The sequence below is a fragment of the Globicephala melas genome, chromosome X, assembly GCF_963455315.2.
Source record: "Globicephala melas chromosome X, mGloMel1.2, whole genome shotgun sequence".
NCBI lineage: Eukaryota > Metazoa > Chordata > Mammalia > Artiodactyla > Delphinidae > Globicephala > Globicephala melas.
The window spans coordinates 123,453,966-123,479,282 of record NC_083335.1 but is presented as its reverse complement, the minus strand read 5'-3'; the positions used below and the strand labels follow the sequence as shown (position 1 = coordinate 123,479,282).

General features: G+C 44.7%; 2 protein-coding genes and 1 pseudogene across 7 annotated transcripts in view; 1 reads left to right on the top strand and 2 right to left on the bottom strand.

Moving 5' to 3' along the window:
* ANOS1 (anosmin 1) overlaps positions 1 to 25,317 on the top strand; it is a 192,454-nt gene that overhangs the window by 159,816 nt on the left and 7,321 nt on the right. Inside the window, exons 8-12 of the mRNA XM_030837319.3 lie at positions 2,123 to 2,267; positions 11,319 to 11,465; positions 22,409 to 22,503; positions 23,757 to 23,928; positions 24,670 to 24,890. Of these exons, the coding sequence (XP_030693179.1) occupies positions 2,123 to 2,267; positions 11,319 to 11,465; positions 22,409 to 22,503; positions 23,757 to 23,928; positions 24,670 to 24,890 (780 nt within the window). The remainder of the gene's footprint in view (positions 1 to 2,122; positions 2,268 to 11,318; positions 11,466 to 22,408; positions 22,504 to 23,756; positions 23,929 to 24,669; positions 24,891 to 25,317) is intronic.
* LOC115842406 (uncharacterized) overlaps positions 7,610 to 25,317 on the bottom strand; it is a 523,008-nt gene continuing 505,300 nt past the window's right edge. For 5 of the 6 annotated variants that reach the window (XM_060292695.1, XM_060292693.1, XM_070044714.1 and 2 more), the window contains 3 exons: positions 24,952 to 25,057; positions 20,174 to 20,311; positions 7,610 to 9,115 (listed from right to left, as the gene is read on the bottom strand). In XM_060292695.1, the coding sequence (XP_060148678.1) occupies positions 8,882 to 9,115; positions 20,174 to 20,311; positions 24,952 to 25,057 (478 nt within the window). In that variant the 3' untranslated portion in view covers positions 7,610 to 8,881. The remainder of the gene's footprint in view (positions 9,116 to 20,173; positions 20,312 to 24,951; positions 25,058 to 25,317) is intronic. The other variant, XM_060292699.2, reaches the window with a different exon arrangement.
* LOC115842424 (U5 spliceosomal RNA) lies at positions 17,024 to 17,114 on the bottom strand (annotated as a pseudogene).

Sequence of the window (25,317 nt, the reverse complement as noted above, 5' to 3'; positions counted from 1 at the left end):
TTGCACTGAAGATTCCAATATCTGTGCCATTGAGAATTATAAAACATGTCTCCACAGGTCCATATCACCGATATTTAGCTGTGATACTGTTTTGGTTTTATTTTCAAGGAACATTCTGACAGTTCCAGCTTTTATTTTGTAGGACTTTGCAACAAGTGACCATTGGTAATGTGTGTTATCTCACAGAAAGTGCTGAAAGAGATAAAGTTGTGCAGTCACAGGGATGGAAAGCAAAAAGTGATGTGATGAAATGCCGACAGCCCCCTGCCCCTGACATGCCCTTAATAACCAAACAGCATCAAGGATTAGTAGGGAAGTTTGCAATTTACTTTCAGTATATGTCAATTAGATAAATAAAAAATGAACTGCGAGGCTTCCCTGGTGGCGCAGTGGTTGAGAGTCCGCCTGCCGATGCAGGGGACGCGGGTTCGTGCCCCGGTCCGGGAAGATCCCACATGCCGCGGAGCGGCTGGGCCCGTGAGCCATGGCCGCTGAGCCTGCGCGTCCGGAGCCTGTGCTCTGCAACTGGAGAGGCCACAACAGTGAAAAGCCCGCACACCGCAAAAAAAAAAAAAAAAAAATGAACTGTGAATTTAATTATAATTGTGAACAGGCCTAGAGAGCCTTAGTCATAGGTCACTATCTTACGAGTGACGTGTTTTTCTGGATCCACAAGAGGCAAGCTTGGGACTCATTAAAGTTCTCAGTATTAAAATTTGACCAACTGAGAATTACGATCAGGAACTGGAAACATGTTGAAAAACATGAGAAATTGTGAAATTTTCTTCTTGGGGATCAATGTCTTTTCATTTCCTAAGAGTCCATCCTAATATCCGTGAAAACTAAGAGGAGTGGGGATTTTCAAGGAAATGCTCTTTCAAAAGTGAATTCTGTTTTCCTTGTTTGAAGATAATAGTTTAGGAAGAGTGACACAGAACATAACAAGAAACCCTAACTAAAAAGAATTGGGAGTTGGTAGTTCATAGACATCCTGTAGGTAAAAGGCAGAAAGGGCACGAAGAGGCACGGTTAGTACCACGGTGGGTGTGGCTGAGAGGCGGCCCAGCCTCACCTGGGAACAGGGACCACGGCCCAGAGCCTGCCTCTCGGCCCCCACTTCTGGAAGCGCAGTCCTTTCAGCCGTCCAGAGCCGCCCTGCTGGAAGGTGGCCGAGCTCTGATAACTGACCCCTCAAAAGCCTGAATCATGTAAAGGTGCCAAACTATGAATTTACAGGGAGCGTTGTGCTCACGGTTCTGAAACGCCCATGGAAATCGTGTTCTCTCCCTGAAAAGAGATCTCACGTGACCCAAAATGGCGCGGAGAATTCCGACAGGTCATTGAGGTATTTAAACAAGGGACGGGCCTATGTGATTCCGTATTTGACAACTTCAGATGACGATACCTTCCTGTAGCCCGATGCACGCATGCAACTGGCCTACTCTCTGTGGGAAGGCACGTGCTACTTACTGACTGCCTGACGTCTGGTGCCGCATTAGTGATGGACACATTCTTCCCTTCATAGATGTTAATACCACCAATTAGACCATGTAGGGCCATGTGATATCACATGTACTATATTTTGATGAATGTTTGAATTCTAAGACAACAACCTTATTTCTCTTAATTCCGAGCACTTGTAGGGGCTTTATTATTATACCTGCAAGCCATAAAAAAGTGCTTTAAGCATTTTGTCAGGTTGATTTTTCCTTACAACTTTTGGTGGAAATTTACTCATAGAAGATTTAGGATAAAATCAGAGAAATACAGGGAATGCGAATTCTTCATCTTTATAGCTTTCTTCTCTCTGTAAGGTGGTATCTAGTAAGGAGTGAGGGGACAGAATTATTCATTTTCCTGCTACCGGAAAGCATCCAATAATGGGATTAGGAATACAATTTCAAAAACAACGTGTTTGTGCTTTTTGTATGACATTGATTTTGATCCACGGTAAAAGCGGATTTTCATATGCTAAAGATGTAGAACGATCTGTGATCTCAGATAGTCCGGGCAGACATCAGAGAGGAGCTGGTGTGCTTCACAAGGACACAGCAGCTGTGCAGGGAAGCTCAGAGGCAGGGCGGCTTGTAACAGAATCTGTGTGTGTTCCCTCCACCTGCAGTCTCAGAATTCTGTGACCCTGGAGCCACTGCAGCCTGACTGCGACTACACAGTAGAGCTGCAGGCTGTCACCTACTGGGGCCAGACGCGCCTCAAGAGCGCCAAGGTCTCCCTCCAGTTCACGTCCGCACACGCCGTCCACAGCAGTAAGTGCTTCGAGTTCCTTTTTCCTATTTGCAGTCTTTACATGGAGAGTCTTCATACATGTAAATATGTCCTTTGAACTAGGATGTGTACAAATTTTACCTTTAAGTTTTTCTTAGGATTTTTATCCTAAGTTTTATGTGCAGTATTTTGGCGTTATAATGGAAGTTTAAGAAGAAAGGGTGTCTCACTCGAACAAATGTTTATACTTCCATGATTTGGGGTCCTTGTGCGTATGCGTACTTGTTTTTAAGGAGGGTCCGCACAGTTAACTGTTAGAAACTGTTGCTTCCCTCCTAAAAATGCGACATGCCCTTTTTTCTTTTCTCCTGGTTTTACACAGTGGTCACAATTACTGCAAAAGGCTACCTACTTCTCCACTGGGGGCAGTGACTAAATCATTCCCATACCCGCTTCCTTGTTGCCAGTGGTTCTAAACTAGTCCGTTTGCCATGAACTGAGCAAAGCAAGGGGAGAGTCTTATGAGACACTCACCTCTGAGCTGGAAAATGCCTTACGTGGAGTTTCCAGCTTTGCTCAGAGGTGGGGACTGGTGAGAAGAGCTGTGGGGAAGCTCCTGGCCAGGGATCTGGGGACGGGCAGATAGAAGGCGAGCCCAAGAGAGGCCGCCAGGGGTCTCCGCGGGTCCTGCTTCCCCAGGCTCGCAGGGTCCCGTGGGATCTGCCTTTCATCCCGGGACGGGGCCTGGTCAGACACGGAAGGTGTGACAAGCTTGTTGAATTTAGGAAAGGCAAGGCTGGCTCTGCACTGTCAGACGCAGGGATTGCCCATAATTATCTTCTACCACCTGGGAAACAATAGGATCCAAACGAGCAGGTCCATTTGAAATGATGCTTTCAAAATAGTTCTAGAAACAGAGCTTCCTACCTATTTGAGAAGTAGTCCTCTTGGAGATGAAATGGATTTGAAAAGTCTACTGTTTCTATGTATAAGTTTGCATACAGTACAACTTTTACATAAAAATTCTCATGGAAACATTTCTATGTGTTTAGTAACTTCACTGATTTTTTTATCAATATTTTTTATTGAAGCAGAGTTGCTTTAGTGTTAATTTCTGCTGTACAGCAAAGTGACTCAGTTATGCACACACACATATACACACACACACACACACATATATATATATATATATTCTTTTCCATTATGGTTTATCCCAGGAGATTGAATATAGTGCCCTGTGCTCTGCAGGAGGACCTTGTTGTTTATCCATTCTCTATGTAGTAGTTTGCATCTACTAACCCCAGACTCCCACTCCATCCCTCCCCCAATGCCCTCCCCCTTGGCAACCACAACTGTGTTCTCTATGTCCGTGAGTCTGTTTCTGTTTCATAGATAGGTTCATCTGTGTCATATTTTAGGTTCCACATGTAAGTGATATCATAAGATATTTGTCTTTCTCTTTCTGACTGACTTCGCTTAGTATGATCCTCTCTAGGTCCATCCATGTTGCTGCAAACGGCATGATTTCATTCTTTTTGATGGCTGAGTAGCATTCCATTGTACATATGTACCACGTCTTCTTTTTATCCATTCCTCCGTCGATGGGCATTTAGGTTGTTTCCATGTCTTGGCTGTGCTGTGCTGTGACTGTGCTGCTATGAACATAGGGGCGCGTGTATCTTTTTTGGATCTTTTTTTTTTTTTTTTTGCGGTACGCGGGCCTCTCACTGTCGTGGCCTCTCCCGTTGCGGAGCACAGGCTCCGGACGTGCAGGCTCAGCGGCCATGGCTCACGGGCCCAGCCGCTCCGTGGCATGTGGGATCTTCCCGGACTGGGGCACGAACCCGTGTCCCCTGCATTGGGAGGTGGACTCTCAACCACTGCGCCACCAGGGAAGCCCTTTTTTTGATCTTTAAAATTTTTATTTTATATTGGAGTATAGTTGATTAACAATGTTGTGTTAGTTTCAGGTGTACAGCAAAGTGATTTAGTTATATATATATATATATACCCGTATCTATTCTTTTTCAAATTCTTTTCCCATTTAGGTTATTACAGACTACTGAGCAGAGTTCCCTGCACTATACAGTAGGTCCTTGTTGGTTAAAACCAGCGTTACACAATTCAGTTTTAACAGCATTAATTTGTGTGCCTAATTTCAGCCTGACTGTTCTTAGGGAGGTCCAATCTTACACTTTGTAAAGAGGCCCAATATGTCCGTTATATGATTATGAATCAGTTTCAAGAGTAATTTTAGAGTCAGATTTAGTAATATCTGTGACAGCACTTATGCAGCACGTGGCATGTTAAAGGCAAGATGTCATGCGTTAGAGACAGCTTCCAGCTGAGAGGAAGAATGAGGCGTAAGTCAATACTAGTGTTATAGGTGTGACGAAACAGGGCCAGAAAATCCTTATGTTCATTGGACAATGTATACCACACGTGTAGGGTCTCAATAGCTTAGTTGCTCGAAGTCATTTTTTCTTTAGCCTGGCTGCACATTATGGTCAACTAGAGAGTTGTCTGTAAAAATGGTAGTGGTAGGGCACCATGCCCAGAGATTATAATTCAATGGTGGTGGGAGGTGGGAGGGTTGGGGGAAGATGCCTCTCAATTTCTTTTTCTTTTCTTTTCTTTCTTTTTTAATTCTACTGAAGTATAGTTGGTTTACAATATTGTGTTTCATTTCTGGTGCACAGCAGAGTGACTCAGTTATACATATCTATTTTTTCATGTCCTTTCCCATTATGGTTTATCACAGGATATTGAATATAGTTCCCTGTACTATAGGGTAGGACCTTGTTTTCTATCCATCCTATATATAATAGGTTGCATCTGCTAATCCCAAACTCCCAATCCACCCCTCCCCCACCTCTGCTCCCCCTTGGCCACCGCAAGTCTATTCTCTATGTCTGCGAGTCTGTTTTTGTTTCCTAGATGGGTTCATGTGAGTCATATTTTAGATTCTGCATACAGGTGATATCACTTGGTATTTCTCTTTCTGACTTCACTTAGTATGATCATCTCTAGGTCCCTCCATGTTGCTGCAAGTGGCATTATTTCATTCCTTTTTATGGCTGAGTAGTATTCCACTGTATATATGCACCACATCTTCTTTATCCATTCATCTGTTGATGGACACTTAGGTTGCTTCCATGTCTTATCTATTGTAAACAGTGCTGCTGTGAATATAGGGGTGCAGGTATCTTTTTGAATTACAGTTCTGTCCGGATATATGCCCAGGAGTGGGATTGCTGGATAACATGGCAACTCTAGTTTTAGTTTCCCGAGGAACCTCCATACTGTTTTCCATAGTGGCTGCAACTTACATTTGCACCATTCATTGATTTCTTTAATGCAGTCCTCCGTTCATTCAGCAAACTGTGTCTAATGATGGGGATAATTGCTACCTTATATCACTGTACACTGTATTATAGTATAAAGATACGTACACTGTAGGATATATACTGCATAGACTGTACGTTATGTAGTGTACGTGTACCATGCATTTATATGTGTATATATGTTCTGTGTATACGCACATGCGTACATATACATGTGCAGACACTCATACACACATTACTGCAGCACTGGACACATTTCCATCTCTGCCTTCAAAGCGCCTACTGTTGAATTTGGGAGAGAAACATGTCAACATGATTACACAGAGACCAGTCTGTTGCACACAGAGCTGCAGGGAAGCATGGCGCAGACGGACAGACATGGCGGTGGGAACCAAGAGCACAGCGCTCCTCCTGGGTCCTGAAGAATGGGTGCTCCGTGGGACACAGCGTGTCACCCCACACAAGCGCAGAGTTGGAAGAGAGCATCATTTGTGCAGAGAATCAGCTTGGGGGTGGGGAGTGGAGGGGGGGTCAGTTCCCTCCCTGGGAGACGTCAGTGACTCCCGTGGGTGTCATAACCGTCCACGTGCGAAGGCCACCCTGTGTCTCCCAGCTGATGCTCCCTGAAAGCAGAGGTATATGCTCAGCACCTCCCCTGGGATGGCCAACAGGTACTTCGAATGCAACACCCCCAAACCAAGCTCTTCACTTCCCTCTCACACCCGTTCCTCTCCCAGGCTCTCCTGCCCCCAAAGTTCCCACCGTTCCCCCTTTTGTTCAAGCCATCCATAGAGGTCATTCGTCATGCTTCGCTTTGCTTTCTCTTCAGAAATCCAGTTCATTAGAAAGTCCTTTTGACTCTAATTTCAGATTCTGTGTGGGATCTGTCCAAGTCTTGCCCTTGTTCAGCCCATTGTCACCTTTCTTATAAAGTAATCTCCTAATTAATATTTGTCTCCACTCTTTCTTAAATATCCATTTTGTAGACAGCTGGCAAAATATTCTTTAGAAAATATTAACCATATCACAGGTTACTCTCCTGAGTTCCACTCTCAAGACTGTCACCTACATCTTCTCTTTGCAAGTCTCCACAGATCTCATCCTTTATTGCTTTCCCATGTTTTCCTCCCCAAATGTCTTCTCAAACCAAAACCCTTTAAACCTCTGCTTCTCCTAAGACCCATTTTTTTTTTTTTCTATTGGTGGTGGGGATTTCCTCTACTGTGTAAAATAAGTTTGCCTTTTAGTCTCCTGGCTTTTCCAGTAAACAACATTCCTTCCCCATTGGAGACTGGTATGGGATTGCAAACTCCCATAATTTAATATGTGTTTCTGCCCACAACCAAGAACAAGGAGAGGAAAACCCAGCCTTGGCTTGCCATTGTTGAAGTCATGTCATCGAGAATCTCTTCATGGTCCAGCCCACAGACACAACTGTTACAGACTCTGGGTCTCCAGAGCACATCTAGGGCTTTCTCCTTCTTCCTGGGGCATCTCCCCACACACACCTGGTGAGATCCTCTTTAATTAGCTCCCTCTCCCTTCCTCTCGGGTATGATTACAAACCCTTCTCTCTCACTTTAAGCCATTAGGCATCACATAGACTGAATTCTTCCCTCTCAGTGAGCCACTCAGATCCCCCCAGATACAAACACATCTGTCCTTCACCCCTGAGTGTCTTCCCCTGTCCTCTGGAATCTCCGGTGGAAGCGTCCTTCCTTTTGCACACGACAGATTCCAGTCTGTGGGGTCTAGACCTATCCCTTGGAAAGTACATCCGCTCAACTAAGGTCTCATCTAGGTCAGAGAACAGGGACTGTCCGCCTGTGTGCCCACGGCAGCCGTCAGAGCCCAAGTGCTCCAGAAGCCTAGGCGTGGCCTGTAGCACTGCTTCAGGAACTCCTGTGAAAGCAAACCAGTCAGTTGTTCCCGCTCTTACCTGCGCACGCAACCAACTCCTGTTCCCGCAAGACGCTGGTGCCGAGTGTTACGGTCACTTTCTAATCATCTTGTACAATGAGGTAACGTTTTACCTGACCAATAAAGAGACGTGACAGTTAACCTACCAAAGGCCACTTTATGCTAGGATTTTAACTGATGCCTGTCCTGCGGATTCAGAAAAATAAAATAAGAAGTGATAGTGCAAAGTACCTGTCATGATACATGTTATTTGGGTGTCAGCGTAGCCGACAGAAGAGACTGTTTTACAAAGGATGAGGCAGGATATAGCTGAATACGTGTCAGGATGTTCTTTATAACCCAGTGTTGATCTATAATCTCGTAAACACTAGTATATGACTTTTACAAGAACACTATATTTCATCATGAAGCAACTAGAAGTAAGGAATAACTACAACTTTATAGTATAAACAAGGGAAATTATATTTTATAGGAATGAGTGTAGTAAATGTCAGCATATAAATTATTTTTTGAATTATATTTTTCCAGGTCTGCGGGGTGCCAGGTGTATTAATGATAAATATTTCGATGCAAGCAAAGCCTGAATGTTCATAGTTTTATAAAAGGGTCCCTTGAAGGAGGAAAGACATAATACTATCTTTAATGGAAATGTAACTTGCTTTTTTGGAGGTAGGAGGAGTATTTCCAGGGTTGACAGATTCCAAATGTTTTTTATAGTTGCCTCATGCAACTGGAATATGCTTCCAGCTCTCCAAAATAAAAATGGAGTGGAGAGAAAATACTCTGAATCTCTCAATCTGAAAAGGTAATCAGAGTTTTGACATCTGGAGAAATAGCATAGTCACTCAATTCTTTTAACTTTCAGGAGTATTAAAGAGTATAAATAAATCAGACCTCATACCTCTTCAGAATGTGAAGGAATGAATTTTATTCCATTTTTGTTTCCTGCTGAAAGTGGAGGACACACTCCGAGTCAAGGACGTCCTCCCAGGACTGAACTGTCACGTCTGTCCCTACATGGGGGATGGGGCATGTCCATGCGTGTCTGTGCTGGAAATATTCAATAAAGCAGGAAAGATTCAATCTTGAGATATATACATATATGTGTGTGTGTGTGTATATATATATATATATATATTCACACGTCCTTACGTCTGTAATGAGAAATGAATGTTTCCATGGCATATAAAAGACAGCAGGAAGACAATTTACAGAGAGATTGAACACGGTTTTCTAAACTGTCTTGGTAGTCTGCTGGCGACTTCTTCCCATCACAGGTTCTTCAAGGAATTAGAAGCATAAACGGGCTTGTGAAAATCTGAAGCCTTTAATTCTTTAAAAGAAACATGCTTTAGGTGTAAGCAGCAGGATTCTTTAACCGCCGGGTGGTGTCAAGAAAGGGATGCGTTTGGGGGCGGAGCCTTCTGAGGGCTCCGCGTCCCAGGCCCTCCTCTGGGCTCCAGGCTCGCTGCGCTGGCGTCTGCAGGCTGGGAAGCAGCGCCTCCTGCTATCCGGTCTCGGCACATTCCTGGCCCCCAGAACGCCCACCTCCACCTGCGAGCTGAGGACGGAGGTTTGCCATCAGCGGCTAGTAATTTAATCAGCACGCCTGTGTGATGACGCCTCTGTAAAAATCCAGAAAGACGGGGTTCAGAGAGCTTCCGCGGTGGTGAACGCATGCTGGGGGAGGGGCTCCCTTAGACCCTCAGACGTGGAAGCTCCGCCCCCTTTCCCCACACCCTGCCGTGTGCATCGCTTCCATCTGCCTCTTCCTGACTTAGATCCTTCTTTTCCCACTCACTTTTCATATATCCAAATCAAATTTTATGCTTAGGCATGATAAACTTTGAAGACAGATGTTCTTGTTTACGTGAGCTAAATATGGGCTTACATGACAAGCAATACTGATGTGAACATTTCTATACAAGTTTTTATACGTTATAGATCCTCATCCCTAGAACAGTCTTTTTTGTTACTGTTGTCTGTGGTTTTGTGTTGTTTCTTTTTTTAAATTGAAGTATAGTTGATTTACAGTGTTGTGTTAGTTTCAGGTATACAGCACAGTGATTCAGTTATACACATGCACCTATTCTTGTTCAGATTATTTTCCATTATAGGTTATTACAAAATATTGAGTATATTTCCCTCTGCTATACAGCAGGTGCTTGTTGGTTATCTCTTCTATATAGAGTAGTGTGTATATTTAATCTCAAACTCCTAATTTATCCTTCTGCTTCCCCCCTTTCCCCTGTGGTAACCATAAGTTTGTTCTCTATGTCTGTGAGTATGTTTCTGTTTTGTAGATAAGTTCATTTCTGTCGTATTTTAGATGCCACATCTAAGTGATACCATATGATATTTATCTTTCTCCGTCTGACTTACTTCACTCAGTATGATCATCTCTAGGGGCATCCATGTGGCTGTAAATGGCATTATTTCATTCTTTTTGATGGCTGAGTAGTATTCCACTGTATACATGTACTGCATCTTTATCCATTCCTCTGTCGATGGACACTTAGGTTGCTCAGTTATATCCTTTTATTATAAACGGGTAATCTATCAAGTAAAATTTTTCTCTGAGTTCTGTGAATTGCTCTTGCAAGTTATTTGAATCTGAGGAAGGGGTCTCTGGAACCCCCCCATCTACAGCAGGTCATCAGAAGCACTGCTGCCAACCTGGACTCGTGACTCGCATCTGAAGCGGGCGGGGGGCGCAGTCTTGCAGCACTGAGCCCTTACCCTGTGGGATCTGATGCTGTCTGCAGGTAGAAACTGTCACAACTGAGTTGAACTGTAGGACACCCCGCTGGGGTCTGAGAATCGGTGGTATGGGGAACCCCTCATACACACAGTGCTATTGGGTGCAGAATCCTTAACCTAATAAATGTCAGAGTTATCCAAACATTCATTTGAATTATTTAAACTAAAATGTAAGTACCAACTAATGTAACTATCCCATTCCTTTTAATCAGATCCATTGCATGGATGGTTTGACAGGCACACCCTGGTAAGGAGAAGTACACAGTCGATGTACTTTTTCTTCTGGGTCCTCAGTTTTCCTTTCCTTCTCCTGATTCACTGCAGGTCAGCATTTCTCTGCATTCATCCTCATCTCTCCCTCTTCCTCCCACCTTCTCAAGAATGCAGACCTCACAGCTCTATTGGAAAAGTTTTGATAACACATTTCTGACTGCTTTATAATCAATACAGCTTAAGCTGTTCTCTCTCAAAGGGCTGCTTGGAATTCTGAAAGCAGAAAAGTCTTGCCTCCAAGGACGGCATTTCTAAACGTACAACTTCTGAAATCAGTGAACTGGTAAAGGAGAGATCTGAGGGCAGGGATTTTTGGTATACGTCCTGCTAAGCCGTATAAATTCTCACCTGGCTCTCTAAAGACGGAGGAACATGACATGCTGGTACTTCTGTGAAAAGCTACCTATACTGTTTTCATGAAATGGTATTTTAATACGACTTCATTTACTTCATAACCGCACAAAAGTCTATCTGTTGTGAGAAATACTACTTCCACCTGTTACTGACATCAGAGCATCTTTCCGGGCTGGTGAATGTATGTTGATTCCCAATTTAAGTTCGGGGGATCCCGTGTAATGTACACAGTCTCCTTTTAGGTATGCATTCGCGCGTGTGATGAAGGGGGAGGTGTCGTCAACTTGAGCTGGAAGGAACGTGTAGTCACGTTACATCTTACTTTAGAAATCAGGCAATAAATATGGATGACTAGCAGAGTGAAATGAAATACACTGGGATTACTATCAGGTTACAGATTTATTTTTAACAAGTAAATCAGAATGTTGTGCTTTGTTGTAGAAGAACAACTTGGGAAAACTAGGAAAAGTGTGATGCAAATACAGCCTCCGTTTCAAAGACGACGGCCCACTCGCCTCCTGGAAATCGGAGCTCCGTTCTATCAAGACAGCCAGCTGCAAGTGAAGGTGTACTGGAAGAAGACCGAAGGTGGGCAGATGCTTCTGTTTACTTGTTGTTGTTCTTGCTAAGTTTTAGTTTCTATTGGAGTCGAGTTGATTAAGTGTTCTGTTAGTTTCAGGTGTACAGCAAAGTGATTCAGTTTTACACATACACTCGTGTATTCTTTTTCAAATTCTTTTCCCATTTAGGTTATTACAGAATACTGAGCAGAGTTCCCTGTGCTACACAGTAGGTCCTTATTAGTTATCGATTTTATATACAGTAGTGTGTATATGTCAATCCCAATCTCCCAATGTATCCCTCCCGGCCACCCTTCCCCTTTGGTAACCATAAGTTTGTTTTCTGAGTCTGTGAGTCTGTTTTTGCCTTGTAAATAAGTTCATTTGTGTCATTTTTTTTAAGATTCTGCACATAAGTGACATCATATGATATTTGTCTTTCTCTGTCTGACTTCACTTAGTATGATCATCTCCAGGTCCATTCACGTTGCTGCAAATGGCATTATTTCATTCTTTTTTTATCACTGAGTAATATTCCATTGTATATATGTACCACATCTTCTATAGCCATTCATCTGTTGATGGACAGTTAGGTTGCTTCCATGTCCTGGCTATTGTAAATAGAGCTGCAGTGAACATTGTGGTACATGACTCTTTTTGAATTATGGTTTTCTCAGGGTATATGCCCAGGAGTGGGATTGCTGGGTCGTATGGTAGTTCTATTTTTAGTTTTTTAAGGAACCTCCACACTGTTCTCCATAGTGGCTGTATCAATTTACATTCCCACCAGCAGTGCAAGAGGGTTCCCTTTTCTCCACATCCTCTCCAGCATTTATTGTTTGTAGACTTTTTGATGATGGCCATTCTGACTGGGGTGCGGTGATACCTCATTGTAGTTTTGATTTGCATTTCTCTGATAATTAGCAATGTTGAGCATCTTTTCATGTGCCTCTTGGCCATCTGTATGTCTTTGGAGAACTGTCTATTTAGGTTTTCTGCCCATTTTTTTCACTGGGTTGTTTGTTTTCATGATATTGAGCTGTGTGAATTGTCTGTATATTTTAGAGATTAATGCCTTGTCAGTCACATCGTTTGCAAATATTTTCTTCCATTCCGTCGGTTGTCTTTTCATTTTGTTTATGGTTTCCTTTACTGTGCAAAAGCTTTTAAGTTTCATTAGGTCCCATTTGTTTATTTTTGTTTTTATTTTCATTAATCTAGGAGGTGGTTTTGCTGGGATTTATGTCAGAGAGTGTTCTGCCTATGTTTTCCTCTAAGAGTTTTATATTTGTTGTTTGCATTGAAGAGCGCTGTGATGTAAGGGTGCTTGTGCAAACGTCACCGTCGAGCCACACTATTGATATTAAGGAAACGGTAGCTGAACAAAACACATTCTTTTTAAAAAAATTATTATTAAATGCCTTGCTCTTCTGAAGCCTGAATGGGTTGCCTCTGATTCCCAGGAATCTGTATCCCATACTGAAGTCTGCTGCTTACATTTGATCATTTCAGGGATATTAACCTGTCTTCATGTCTTTCCTAAGAAGGTTGATCTTGTGTCCCAAACACTTGAGGCAGTCATTATTTTGCACTGTAAATTCTTGTTCTAAATTAGAAGACCTATAATGCAAATAATTTGGAAAATAGAATAAAAGAGCCGATTCTCTTCTCAGTATCATTTCATAGAAATAGCATTTTACTGGATTTTCTTTCAGCAGTCTCCTATACCTGTTTCTCACTCAGTTGTTTTATATGTATATGTGTGTGTTTGTAAAGCACATTTTCATAAAATACTAATTTGCAGTCTATATTGTTGGTATTTTTAATAACATTTTTAAATGGCTGCCTTGATAGATATGATGCCATAATGATTCCACTATCATCACACATTTAGCTGCCTTCAGAATTTCCATCTTATAGTCAATACTGCAATGAACAGTCACCCTTAGAATAGATTCTTTTTTCTCTTTATCTTTGGGATAAATTCCTTTTGTTTCCTTGTTTTCTGTACTCTTAGTATTTTTAGAGTTACTTGACATACATTTTTATATTTATCACTTCTGTGCATTTTAAGACATAAACTCTATTTTAAGCAAAAAGCAATAGATTGTTTCAAGAATTGTTTTTAAAATTCTTCTTATTTTTCTGAAGTGCTATTTCACTCAGGGTATCGGCTCACGAGCCATTGGGGATATTGGTGTTGGAGCTCTTCTTGTTCCAGAATTTTCTTCCAAGCTGCTGAAATTCATTCTCTAGCTAAAATAACATTACCAATCATGTTAATGTTTTATTACTATCATATGTTAATTTAAATTTTATTTATTGAATATTAATTATTAAATTAAAATTATATGTTAATATATTCATATTATGACATTTAATGATAGTTTTAAGTTAGTATTAAATTATAAAATTTATTTGATCTATTGTACAGTCAAGCCCTCCACATCAGTGGGTTCTGTATCTGTGAATTCAACCAACTGTGGATTTTGTGCAATGTTTAAGATTGGCAGTTGGTTGAATCCAAGCGTGCAGAACCCCCAGATACGAAGGGCTAACTGTGGGACTCGAGCAGCCCGGAATTTGGTATCCAGGGTGTGGATCCAATCCCCACTCTCCAGTGGGTACCAAAGGATGACTGTATTTATCAATTTCAAATTAGAATTGTATGTCCATGTGACATATTAATAAAACAACATATTAATATAATACTGGAAATGTACACATCTCATGTAAGGAAATGAAAATGTACACACGGGAGGTGCAAACAGCTTAAGCACAGAATAGTAACCACCATTTCCTGACTTCTAAAATTGAAGATTTGTTTTACGTGTATTTGAATGTATACAGATGGAATCATACAGTTTGCATCAGTCTTCTCACAGTGAACACTGCATGTGGGAAACCCGTCCATCCTGTTGCAGGAAGCCGTGATTCATCCATTTATATCACTGCATAGTCGTCCCTGGTACAGCAGTTGATGGAGATTTGGTTTGTCCAGATCTTTTCAGCAGTTGATGGAGATTTGGTTTGTTCCAGGGATGGGCTATTCAGAATGGCCCTGCTGTGAAGAGCCTATGAATACATGTCTGTTGATGCACATGTGTACCTATTCCCCCACAGAGGGTGGGATTCTTAGGTCATAGAGGATGATGACCTTTAGAAGATGCTGAGAATTTCCGAAGTGGCTGGACCAGTGCACATTCCCACCAGGAGGGTAAGATGGTCCCCACTGCCCCACATGCTTTCCCCCATGAGGCACGTTCTGTCTTTCTCAGTTGAGCCTTTCCGGTACGTGTGACGTGATGGCTCAGTGCCGTTTGAATTTGCATTCTTCTGGTCATCCAGGCGTTGAACACCTTTTCATAAGTTTACTGGCAATGGAGCTCCTGTTTTTCAAAGCACTTTTCAACTGTTTAGCCAGCCTGTCCTGCAAGAGTCCTTTATAGGTGGAGTATATGAGTCATCTGCTGGTTTCATCTTAGTATTTTCTACTTTTATTTTTTTCACATTCTTAATAGTTCTTACTTTTAGAGATTATCAGTTCATCATTTTGTTTCCTTGAGGCTTACCGCTCTTTGTTTAAGAAATCTTTGCTTATGCCAGGGTCACAAAGATACTCTCCTTATCTCCTAGGAGTTATACTGTTTCATCTTTCTCTACCTTTTACCCAGATTTGGTTATTGTTGTAAGCAGCTAGTGTAGGGCATCAATGTCCTTTCATTTTTCTTTCCCTCTTTTTTCCCCCCAAAAAAAGAACTTTTTATTGAAGTATTAGTTGATTTACAATGTTGTGTTAGTTTCAGGTATACAGCAAAGTGATTCAGTATTACATATATGTATGTCTATTCTTTTTCACATCCTTTTCCATTATAGGTTATTAGAATATATTGAATATAGTTCCCTGTGCTGTACAGTAGGACCTTGTTGTTTATCTACTTTATATACAGTCATTTGTATCTGCTAATCCCAAACTCCTAATTTATCCCTCCCCCACCCCCTTTGCCCTCTGGTAATCATAAGTTTCTTTTCTAAGTCTGGGAGTCTGTTTCTTTTTGTAAGTAATTTTATTTTTATAATTTTTTTTACATTCACATATAAGTGACATCATGATATTTGTCTTTCTCTGTCTGACCTACTTCACTTAGTATGACAATCTCTGGGTCCATCCATGTTGCTGCAAATGGCATTACTTCATTCTTTTTTATGGCTGAGTAATATTCCATTGTTTATTTGTACCACATCTTCTTTATCCATTCATCTGTTGATGGACACTTAGGTTGCTGTCATGTCTTGGCTAGTGTAAGTAGTGCTGCTACGAACACAGGGGTGCATGTATCTTTTTAAATTATAGTTTTGTCTGGATATATGCCCAGGACTGGGATTGCTGGATCATATGGTAGTGCTATTTTTAGTTTTTTGAGGAAACTCCATACTGTTCTCCATAGTGGCTGCACCAGTTTACATTCCCACCAACAGTGTAGGAGGATTCACTTTTCTCCACATCCTCTCCAGCATTTATTATTTGTAGACTTTTTAATGATCGCCATTCTGACTGGTGTGAGGTGGTACGTCACTGTAGTTTTGATTTGCGTTTCTCTAATAATTAGCGATAATGAGCATCTTTTCATGTGCCTATTGACCATCTGTATGTCTTCTTTGGAGAAATGTCTATTTAGGTCTTCTGCCCATTTTTGGATTGGATTGTTTTCTTGTTATTAAACTCTACGAGCTGTTTGTATATTTTGGAAATTAAACCCTTGTTGATTGCATCATTTGCAAATATTTTCTCCCATTGCATAGGGTATCTTTTTATTTTGTTTATGGTTTCCTTTCTGTGCAAAAGCTTGTAATTTTGAATAGGTCCCATTTGTTTATTTTTGCTTTTATTTCTATTGCCTTGGGAGACTGACGTAAGAAAACGTTTGTACGATTTATGTAAGGGAATATTTTGCCAATACTCTATCCTAGGAGTTTTATGGTGTCATGACTTATATTTTAGTCTTTAAGCCATTTTGAGTTTATTTTTGTGTATCGTGTTAGAGAATGTTCTAATTTCCTTCTTTTACATGTAGCCGCTCAGTTTTCCCAGCACCACTTATTGAAGAGGCTGTCTTTTCTCCAGTGTATATTCTTGCCTCCTTTGTCATAGATTAATTGACCATAAGCGTGTGGGTTTATTTCTGGACTTTCTAGCCTGTTCCATTGATCTATATTTCTGTTTTTCTGCCAGTACCTTAGTATTTACTGTAGCTTTGTAGTATAATCTGAAGTCAGGGAGCTGTGATTTCTCCAGCTCTGTTCTTCTTTCTCAAGATTGTTGGGGCTATTTTGAGGTCTTTTGTGTTTCACAGACATTTTAAAATGTTTTGGTCTAGTTCTTTGAAAAATTCCATTGGTAATTTGATAGGGATTGCATTGAATCTGTAGATTGCCTTGGGTAGTATGGTTATTATAACAATATTGATTATTCCAGTCCAACAATATGATATAACTGTCCATCTCTGTCAGCTTCAGTTTCTTTCATCAGCATCCTATAGCTTTTGGAGTACAGGTCTTTTGCCTCTTCAGGTAGGTTTATTCCTAGGTATCTTATTCTTATTTTTCTTTCCCCCTCTCCAAGAAATCTTTAGTAAAAGGCAAAAGATTTATATGATCTGAAGAGAAACCAGAGTATGAATGGTATTTTATTCTTTTTGATGCAGTGGTAAATGGGATTGTTTCCTTAATTTCTCTTTCTGATAGTTTGTTGTAGTGTGTAGAAATGCAACAGATTTCTGTATATTGTTTGTATCCTGCAACTTTACTGAACTCACCGATGAGCTCTAGTAGTATTCTGGTAGTATCTTAAGGGCTTTTTTTATGTATGGTATCATGTCATATGCAAGCAGTGACAGTTTTACATCTTCCTTTCCAATCTGGATTCCCTTTCTTCTCTGATTGTCGTTGCTAGGACTTCCAAAACTATGTTGAATAAAAGTGGCAAGAGTGGGCATCCTTGTCCTGTTCCTGACCTTGGAGGAAATGCTTTCAGCTTTTCACCGTTGAGTACGATGTTAGCTGTGGTTTTGTCATATATGGTCTTCATTATGTTGAGGTAGGTTCCCTCTATGCCCACTTTCTGGAGAGTTTTCATCAGAAATTGATGTTGAATTTTATCAAAAGCTTTTTCTGCATCTATTGAGATGATCATATGGTTTTTACTCTTCAGTTTGTTAATATGGTATATCACACTGATTGATTTGAGGATATTGAAAAATCCTTGCATCCCTGGGTAAATCCCACTTGGTCATGGTGTATGATCCATTTAATATACTGTTGGATTTGGTTCGCTAGTATTTTGTTGAGGATTTTTGCATCTATGTTCATCAAAGGCACTGGCCTATAATTTTCTTTTTTTGTGGTATCTTTGGCCGGTTTTGGTATCAGGGTGATGGTGGCCTCACAGAATTAATTCGGATGTGCTCCTTCCTCTGCAGTTTTTTGGAACGGTTTCAGAAGCACAGGTATTAACTCTTCTCTAAATGTTTGACAGAATTTGCCTGTGAAGCCATCTGGTCCTGGACTCTGGTCGTTGGGAGTTTTTTAATCACAGTTTCAATTTCAGTACTGGTAATTGGTCTGTTCATATTTCCTATTTCTTCCTGGTTCAGTCTCGGGAGATTGTACCTCTCTAAGAGTTTGTCCATTTCTTCTAGGTTGTCTGTTTTATTGGCATACAGTTGCTTGTAGTAGTCTCTTAGGATTCTATTTCTCTGGTGTTGGTTATAACGTCTCCTTTTTCATTTCTAATTTTATTGATTTGAGCCTTCTCCCTTTTTCTTCTTGATGAGTCTGGCTAAAGGTTTATCAACTTTGTTTATCTTTTCAAAGAACCAGCTTTTTAGTTTCTTTGATCTTTTCTATTATTTTTTTAGTCTGTTTATTCAAAATAAGGATTAGTCAGAAGCACTTTTCTCCCTGGCTTGCTTATTTACTAGTAATTCACCAGAATATGTATATGGAAACAAGCTAACAGTATTGTTTACAACTAAGCAAAGTCACTGCAAGCAGGTGTCTGGAAGCAACTATTGTAGGTAAAACACCGTACAGTTGTAACGTAGCACTTGGACCAGAATGACAGAGACTTTCAGAATAAGTCCTTAAATAAGGGTGGGATCCCCTAGAGAGAAGCGGGACCAGGACCGGCGTGAAGGAACTCCAGTTTCAGCACAAAGAGGGGCGATGCAGCAGAGGACGGTGCAAGTGAGTGCCCAGAGGAGCTGGAGAACACGGGGAGATTTGAGACAGAAGCCGAGGCGGGCAAGGGGTTTAGGAAGAGGGAGGGGGCTTCCGTGGTGGCGCAGTGGTTGAGAGTCCACCTGCCGAGGCAGGGGACGCGGGTTCGTGCCCCGGTCCGGGAAGATCCCACGTGCCGCGGAGCGGCTGGGCCCGTGAGCCGTGGCCGCTGCGCCTGTGTGTCCGGAGCCTGTGCTCCGCAACGGGAGAGGCCACAGCAGTGAGAGGCCCGCGTACCGAAAGAAAAAAAAAAACGCTACCTTATGCTACTGATTTTAAAATGAAAGGAGACACAGTGGATGCTCACAGAGTGTGTATTTGAAGACTCGTGTGGTCACTAAGGTTTATTTGTAACCCCTAACCAGTCCCGGGGGGCGCTTGTGTGGTCCTTTGTGGGGGTGCTCGTGCAGGGAGTGGCTGTGGGCTTGAGTCGTCCCACGTACACGTTCCCACCTGAAGCTGAGGGGACGCCGCCCTCTCGTTTCCACTCTCACGCTGGCGACACATCCTCTGCCCGGTCTGTCTAGCGCCGTGGGTTTCTGGTCTGTCGTGTTGCATTTCCTTGCTTTTTGTTGGAGATTTGTCCTGGTTAAAGTGGCCCCGAGCATAGTGGTGGAGTGCTGCCTTTGCTGATTGATGCATGAGGCTGTCTGGGAGGTGCTAGTCACCTTGGTAGTGTGTGATGAAGTTCCGAAAAGGTAAAAGAGGTGTCTAAATTTGTCGTTTTTGAGATGGTGATGGATTAAAAAAAAAGTACAGTGGAGGCGTTATTGTGAGGCTGAAAGCAAAAGAAGTTTACTGTCCTGCTACCCAGGATCATGAAAATAATTTCAACTAGAGTTGTTTAAGTAAAGAAATATTACAGTTAATTATGACTTTATTAAATAAGTTTTTAAAAAAGAAAAACACACATAAAATAAGATTATGTATTGACTGGCTGGCAAAAATGTGGTGACCAGAAGCTCATGGGGAAACTAACACTGTATTTCTCCAAGAAACAGCCATCCCGGCTTTGCTAATTCTGCATTCACAGTGATTTTCTAAACCCTCACTTGTGTGAATAACGAGAACCGATTGTGTAGACCTGCATGAGAAACGCATGCCAGTTTTTGATTAAGCTTGGAAGAGTGTGGACTGCTGTGTATGTGTCTGAAAAAGTGCCATGAAGGACTGCTTAAAAGACAGCCTGTTCATTTTAATCATGTCTTAAAGGAGTGGGTTTTATTCGGGTCTGGTGAAGGCAACAGAGACAACGGCCACTGAGAAGGTAGTTTGTTACTCACGGCTCCCAGGAGGTTGGACCCTCCCACCACTCGGGCCACGTGGGGAGGCACCAGGGTCGGTCAGGAAGCAGGAAACTGTGCTCAGAAGCCTTTCCTCTGGCGAGTAGGAAAGGCAAGATGGTCTCAGGATTGGCTAGTCAGGATTGGCTCTGGCTCAGGGGCTGTCCCCACCTACCTGGCCCTGGGGTGACGAGGGTGGTGGCCCAGAGTGTGAGGGCCCCACAGAGGAGGTGCTGGGGAGGGGCTCTGGGTCAGCTGGTCTGCACGGGGCAGCGGCCACCCTGCGAGGGCGGTCCCGGCAGGGTCTGCAAGGCTGCAAGATGTCACAGATACAGAAAACAAAAAGGCGTGATTAAATAAGAGGCAAGCTGAACGCAAGGGCAATTGAGGGCAGGGATCAAGGGTGTGGTTTTAGAAGCGCTGAGTTTGAAAAGCATCTACATGGGACAGGAAGCTGGGAACACCAGCTCCTCCAGGGAACAGCTCAGGTGGAGGTAGAAACGCAGAGCCGTCTTGGAAAGCCTTGGGCTTCGGTGAAATTCTTCACGGAGGTGGCAGATCCAGAGTAGGCGTGGACTCGGGCAGGGCGGAGCTGAGAGCTGAGGGCTCCGACGTGTCGCTCGGCGCGTCCTCTTATGGAAACACAGTTATGCTGTCAGATGTGTGTGGGGTTCTTAGGAGACCTGGAGCCACGGGTATCAATCACACATCCTAGCACTGGAGTGCAGCAAACTGGAGTCCAGCCCCGGCTGCTCCGGACCAGGGAATGTCAGCCCTGCCGTGTGCCCGACTTTGGAACTTGCTACTCCGTCCGATGTGGGAGCCACGAGCCCCGTGGAGCCGCTGAATTTTAAATTGATTTCAGTGACTTAAGAATTTGATTCCTCAGCTGCAGCAGCAATGTGGTGACGAGGGGTCACCACATACAGAAGCTTTCGTTGTGGCAGACAGTTGTGTGGGACGGTGCCCTGCCCCGTTACCCACACCGAGCAGGCCCAGTGCCAACCTCCTTCCAGGTTCCCCTGCGAGGTCAGCTCCTCTGTGAGCTGCGCCAGCGTTTCAGTGACAGTCGCAACCCTCTGTCGGGACGCTGTACCTCTCTCGCCCTCCGTGTTCAGCTGTAGGCTCATCTCCCTCCGACCTGAGACCTGACTCATGTACTTTATTACTTGTCCAGCCCCCTTAGGAGTTAAGAGGCGTGAGAGCAGCTGCTCCTGGGATGTTATTTCACTGCGATGCCTAGAGCAGCACCACTTGTTGAAAGAAAGGATTTGAATTCACTCAATGACTGACTTCAGCCTAAATGTATAACGTGCAATTCTTTTCTTAAAAAAAAGGCCCCTGATGTCTGCCATGTAAAGAGTTAAAAACCTCTAGTCAGAGGGTTCCCCTTTTAGCTAAACACCATTGGTGCCCACTTGCTGTTTATTTTCTCAGATTGAAAGTTCTTTTCTCGTTCCAAAGTGCTCAGAGCAAGTTCCCACCAGAACCACCCGATTTCATCCAAGAGTTTTCCCCTCGGAAAACCTCCATCAAACACTTGGCGTGAGCATTCGGACGAGATGCTAATCACCCAGGGAAGCGGTGCCTTTCACACCCGGGGACACACTGGGGTGATTATTAAGCCCAGGATGGCCCGGACCTCCTTTCCCACACTCAGTGACCGGCTTCTCATCACGGTGTCTTTTTTTCCACTCGGTCGGCCAAAGTAAAGACACGTGCAGAAAATGCGCTGCTCCAGCTGGAAGTGGAAACGATTAAGGAGCCCGTATGCTGGGCTGGCTTTGAGAGCAGGCCTCGTTTCCGTAGCGATCGCACACACTCACTGCAAGGATGCACTTACTGTTAAGGCACCGGGAGGCTGTTCACCCTGTATCCTCTGATGAGGGGGCCCTGTCACAGCAAGGCTCGAGATGGAGCACCTCTGAAGGGCCAGGTCTTCAAGTTGAGGGAAAGGCTTTTGTTCCTGCCTGGGCTTGACAGCCTCTCCATCAGCCTCGTCAGAAAAATGTAGGATTCAGAGACTTGAGACGAGTCTCTCTTAGAGCCTAGGAAATAGGAGAACGGCTGCTGAGTGCTACCCTTCGTTGGGGGATTTATGACTGTGGACACCGTGGCGAGGTTATTCTCAAGACCTCTGTGGAGTCGTTTTGCTATGACTTTTCTAATTATTTTTTTCTGTGTGGTTCTCGTATTGCAATTCCCTTTTCCTTTGATGGCTTATTACTTTTTCCCCCTGACTCTAGTCAGAATTTTGGGAGACCCACCTCCTCTGGCTGGTGTACGCAATTCTGGATCACCTGCAGGACTCTGTCCTTCCTTCCTGGTCTGTCGTGCTTTCAGGACTTGGGGCTGCGTGCACTGTGACTTGCAGACTGTTCTCTTTTGCTGATTGGTGTTGACCTTACAGATCCCGGAGTCACTCGGTATCATGTGCAGTGGTTTCCGGAAGTCTGTGCCCACAACGAATCCGCCGGGGCGGAGGCGTCCTCGGGCGTGACCCAGGTGAGGAGGTGGCCGAAATGCCGGATTCTGAACGGCTTCTAGACTCACCTGATCGGGGGACAAAGCTGGACAGAGAGAGGTGCAGGCCGTGTGTCCAGTGGGTAACTCATCCTCACGGGGCTCCCTAAGGGGACCCATGACCAGGTGGGAGCGGGAGACACAGGGTCACCTGTTCACTCATCTCTCGGCCCTTCACCACCTCACACGTCATCGGTCAGCACAGGGCGGGCCCTGAGATGCAGACATTCAGGACACAGCTTGCGGGGAGCTCCCAGGACACAGGGGAAACGCTGCCAGCCTCTGGGCGTCTCATCTTAATGGCACGAAAGCTCTGAATTGTTTTCTGGATTTTGACTCGGCACAATGACCTAAAAGGCCTCATTTCCCCCAGGGAATTTCTATACGACACTATCATTCAGCATCTCCTTTGCTGCACCCCTAACTTCCACCAACTCGTCCAGGTAATGAAGGATACGGCCCGTCCTGTGATGTTCTGCCTTTAAGGGTCCCAGAGATGCTCCTGCTGCAGCTCTCGTACATGTACACGAAGCCCTGACAACTATACCCTAGAATGGGCACGCACACCCAACACCCAAAGGGCACGCACACCCTAGAATGGGCACGCACACCCAACACCCAAAGGCGAAGAATCCTCGCACAAGCTCGTTAGGCCCGTCAGTGTCAGCTCTCCCGTTAGCGTAAGGTTATACCCTCAGCCTCTCCGCCCGCAGCTGAGTCTGGTTTTCGTAATCCTGTTTCATCGCAAAGTTCCGGCCGGCGGCAATCACAGCCCTCCCAGCAGGGGAGGCAATACACAGCTCGAGAATGTCTTCCTTTCCGTAAGGAAACACTCGCAGCTAAAGCACGCCTATGTCTCAGAGAAGCCCGAGTTGGCTTTTTTTGTATTGACAACTTAGGTGTCTGTCTACAGCGTTACCCACCGCGCGGCCTCCCACCTCGCCCCGCTGCTGCCAGCTCCCCAAGGCTGCTCGTGAGGGCTGCAAGCCGGCTGCTTTGACGTGGAAGCGCTGCCGTCCTGTCGGGTTCTGGAGGCTGTGTCCCACCCCATGGGAGCCTCTCACAGTTGTAATAAATGAAAGCAGGGCCCCTGTCTCCTTTGCACTTTTTATGGAAGCCGTGGTGCACACGTCCCATATATAGGAAGACAGCCTTGGTGGAGGCAGGATTTCCTCTCCTGCCCATTTCGTACCCTCGTGAGATTTACCGTTAGCGTATTCTCTCTCTCTCTCTAGGAAAATTACATGATTCTTCAAGATCTGGCATTTTCCTGCAAATACAAGGTGACCGTCCAACCCACACGGCCAAAGGGCCGCCTGAAAGCAGAAACCGTTTTCTTTACGACCCCACCGTGCTCCGCTCTGAAGGGCAAAAGCCACAAGCACGTCAGCTGCCCCCGCGACGCAGGTACGGTTCACGCGAACGTCCAGGGTTGCGGCTGTGATGTCGGCAACTCTGTACACATTGCCAGACCGCATTTCACAAGAGCCTACAAACCCGAAGTACCCCTTTTCTAAACGGCAGCGTGCCGGCCCGGTTGGGAGGTGACATACGTGTGAGGGCACGCGTTACATCCTCATTGCGGCAGCTCTGGCGGACAGCCTTTGCCGGCGTGTCAGCCCTTTAGAAGTGAAGCCGAGGGTCTGTGTACTGCTTCTGCTTTGGCGCACTTTATGTAAATGATTTCACTTTTATCCCGGCCCTCTGCCGTGGGCGTCACCTCGACACGCTTTCCGAACGCCCCGTCTTTACCTTCCCAAGCCTCTCCTAAAACGGGGGCAGCTATTCTCAGACGCAGACCCCTGGGCGCCTTCTAGTAACTTCCGACGACTCTTGTAGTACCTTGAATATTCACCCGTCTCACTGCAGTCTCTCCTGTTCTCTAAGTGGCCAGGTCCCGCCAGATCCCAACATTCTTCCTCTGTCTTCCACCCCCAAAGCAGGACTCTCCACGTAGTGCCCAAGGGAGCAGAAGCACATGGCACGAAGGTGCAGGGCTGAGGCTGCCTCTGCACAGCTCGCCGGGGCGACTCTCTGACCCCGCGCTCCCGAGGCGGCCGGCCGAACCCCACGGGACGTACCTGCCGCCTAGGGCCCCTCTCGCGCTCTCCCTCCCTTGACCCGGCCTTCCTCTTCCCGCTGCTCCAGGTCACGTTCATTCCAAAGTGCAAGCCAAACCCGAGAACCTGTCGGCCTCCTTTGTGGTCCAGGACACGAACGTCACGGGGCGCTTCTCCTGGCAGCTGAGCAAGGCCACCGTCCAGCGGCCCGTGACTGGCTTCCATGTGACGTGGGCCGAGGTCACGACCGAGAGCAGGCAGAACGGCCTTCCCAACAGCCTCATCCTGCAGTCCCAGATCCTCCCGGCGGTGGGTGCCCCTCCCTCCCGGGCCCTCGGGCCGGTACCCGCCCTGCAGGGGGGTTACTCACTGTCGGCGCCCACGTCCCATCACGCTGGGGCCAGTTGTTGAGCTGCGTGTGTGCGTTGTCTTCTCCCGAGCGTATTATTTCGCAGGTACTGAAAGACACCACACAACTGTTGCCGTGAACAGTCGTCTAGATGAACTGTGATTACTGGAGCCCCTCTTCAACCCACGTCTCCTGTCGACACGGGATGCCCGCGGTGTAACCACTTTATTCTCCTTTGTGAAGCCTGTGTCCTTCTGGCCCAAGTGGACAAGCCCTATTTGAAGGGTTAAATTTGGGGAAAAATGGCCAAGAGAACCTTCTTCTTTCTCTCCGTTTCCCCACTTCAAATCTGGCCAGAGCCCGTAATGAGTTGGCCTGTCTTCCAGG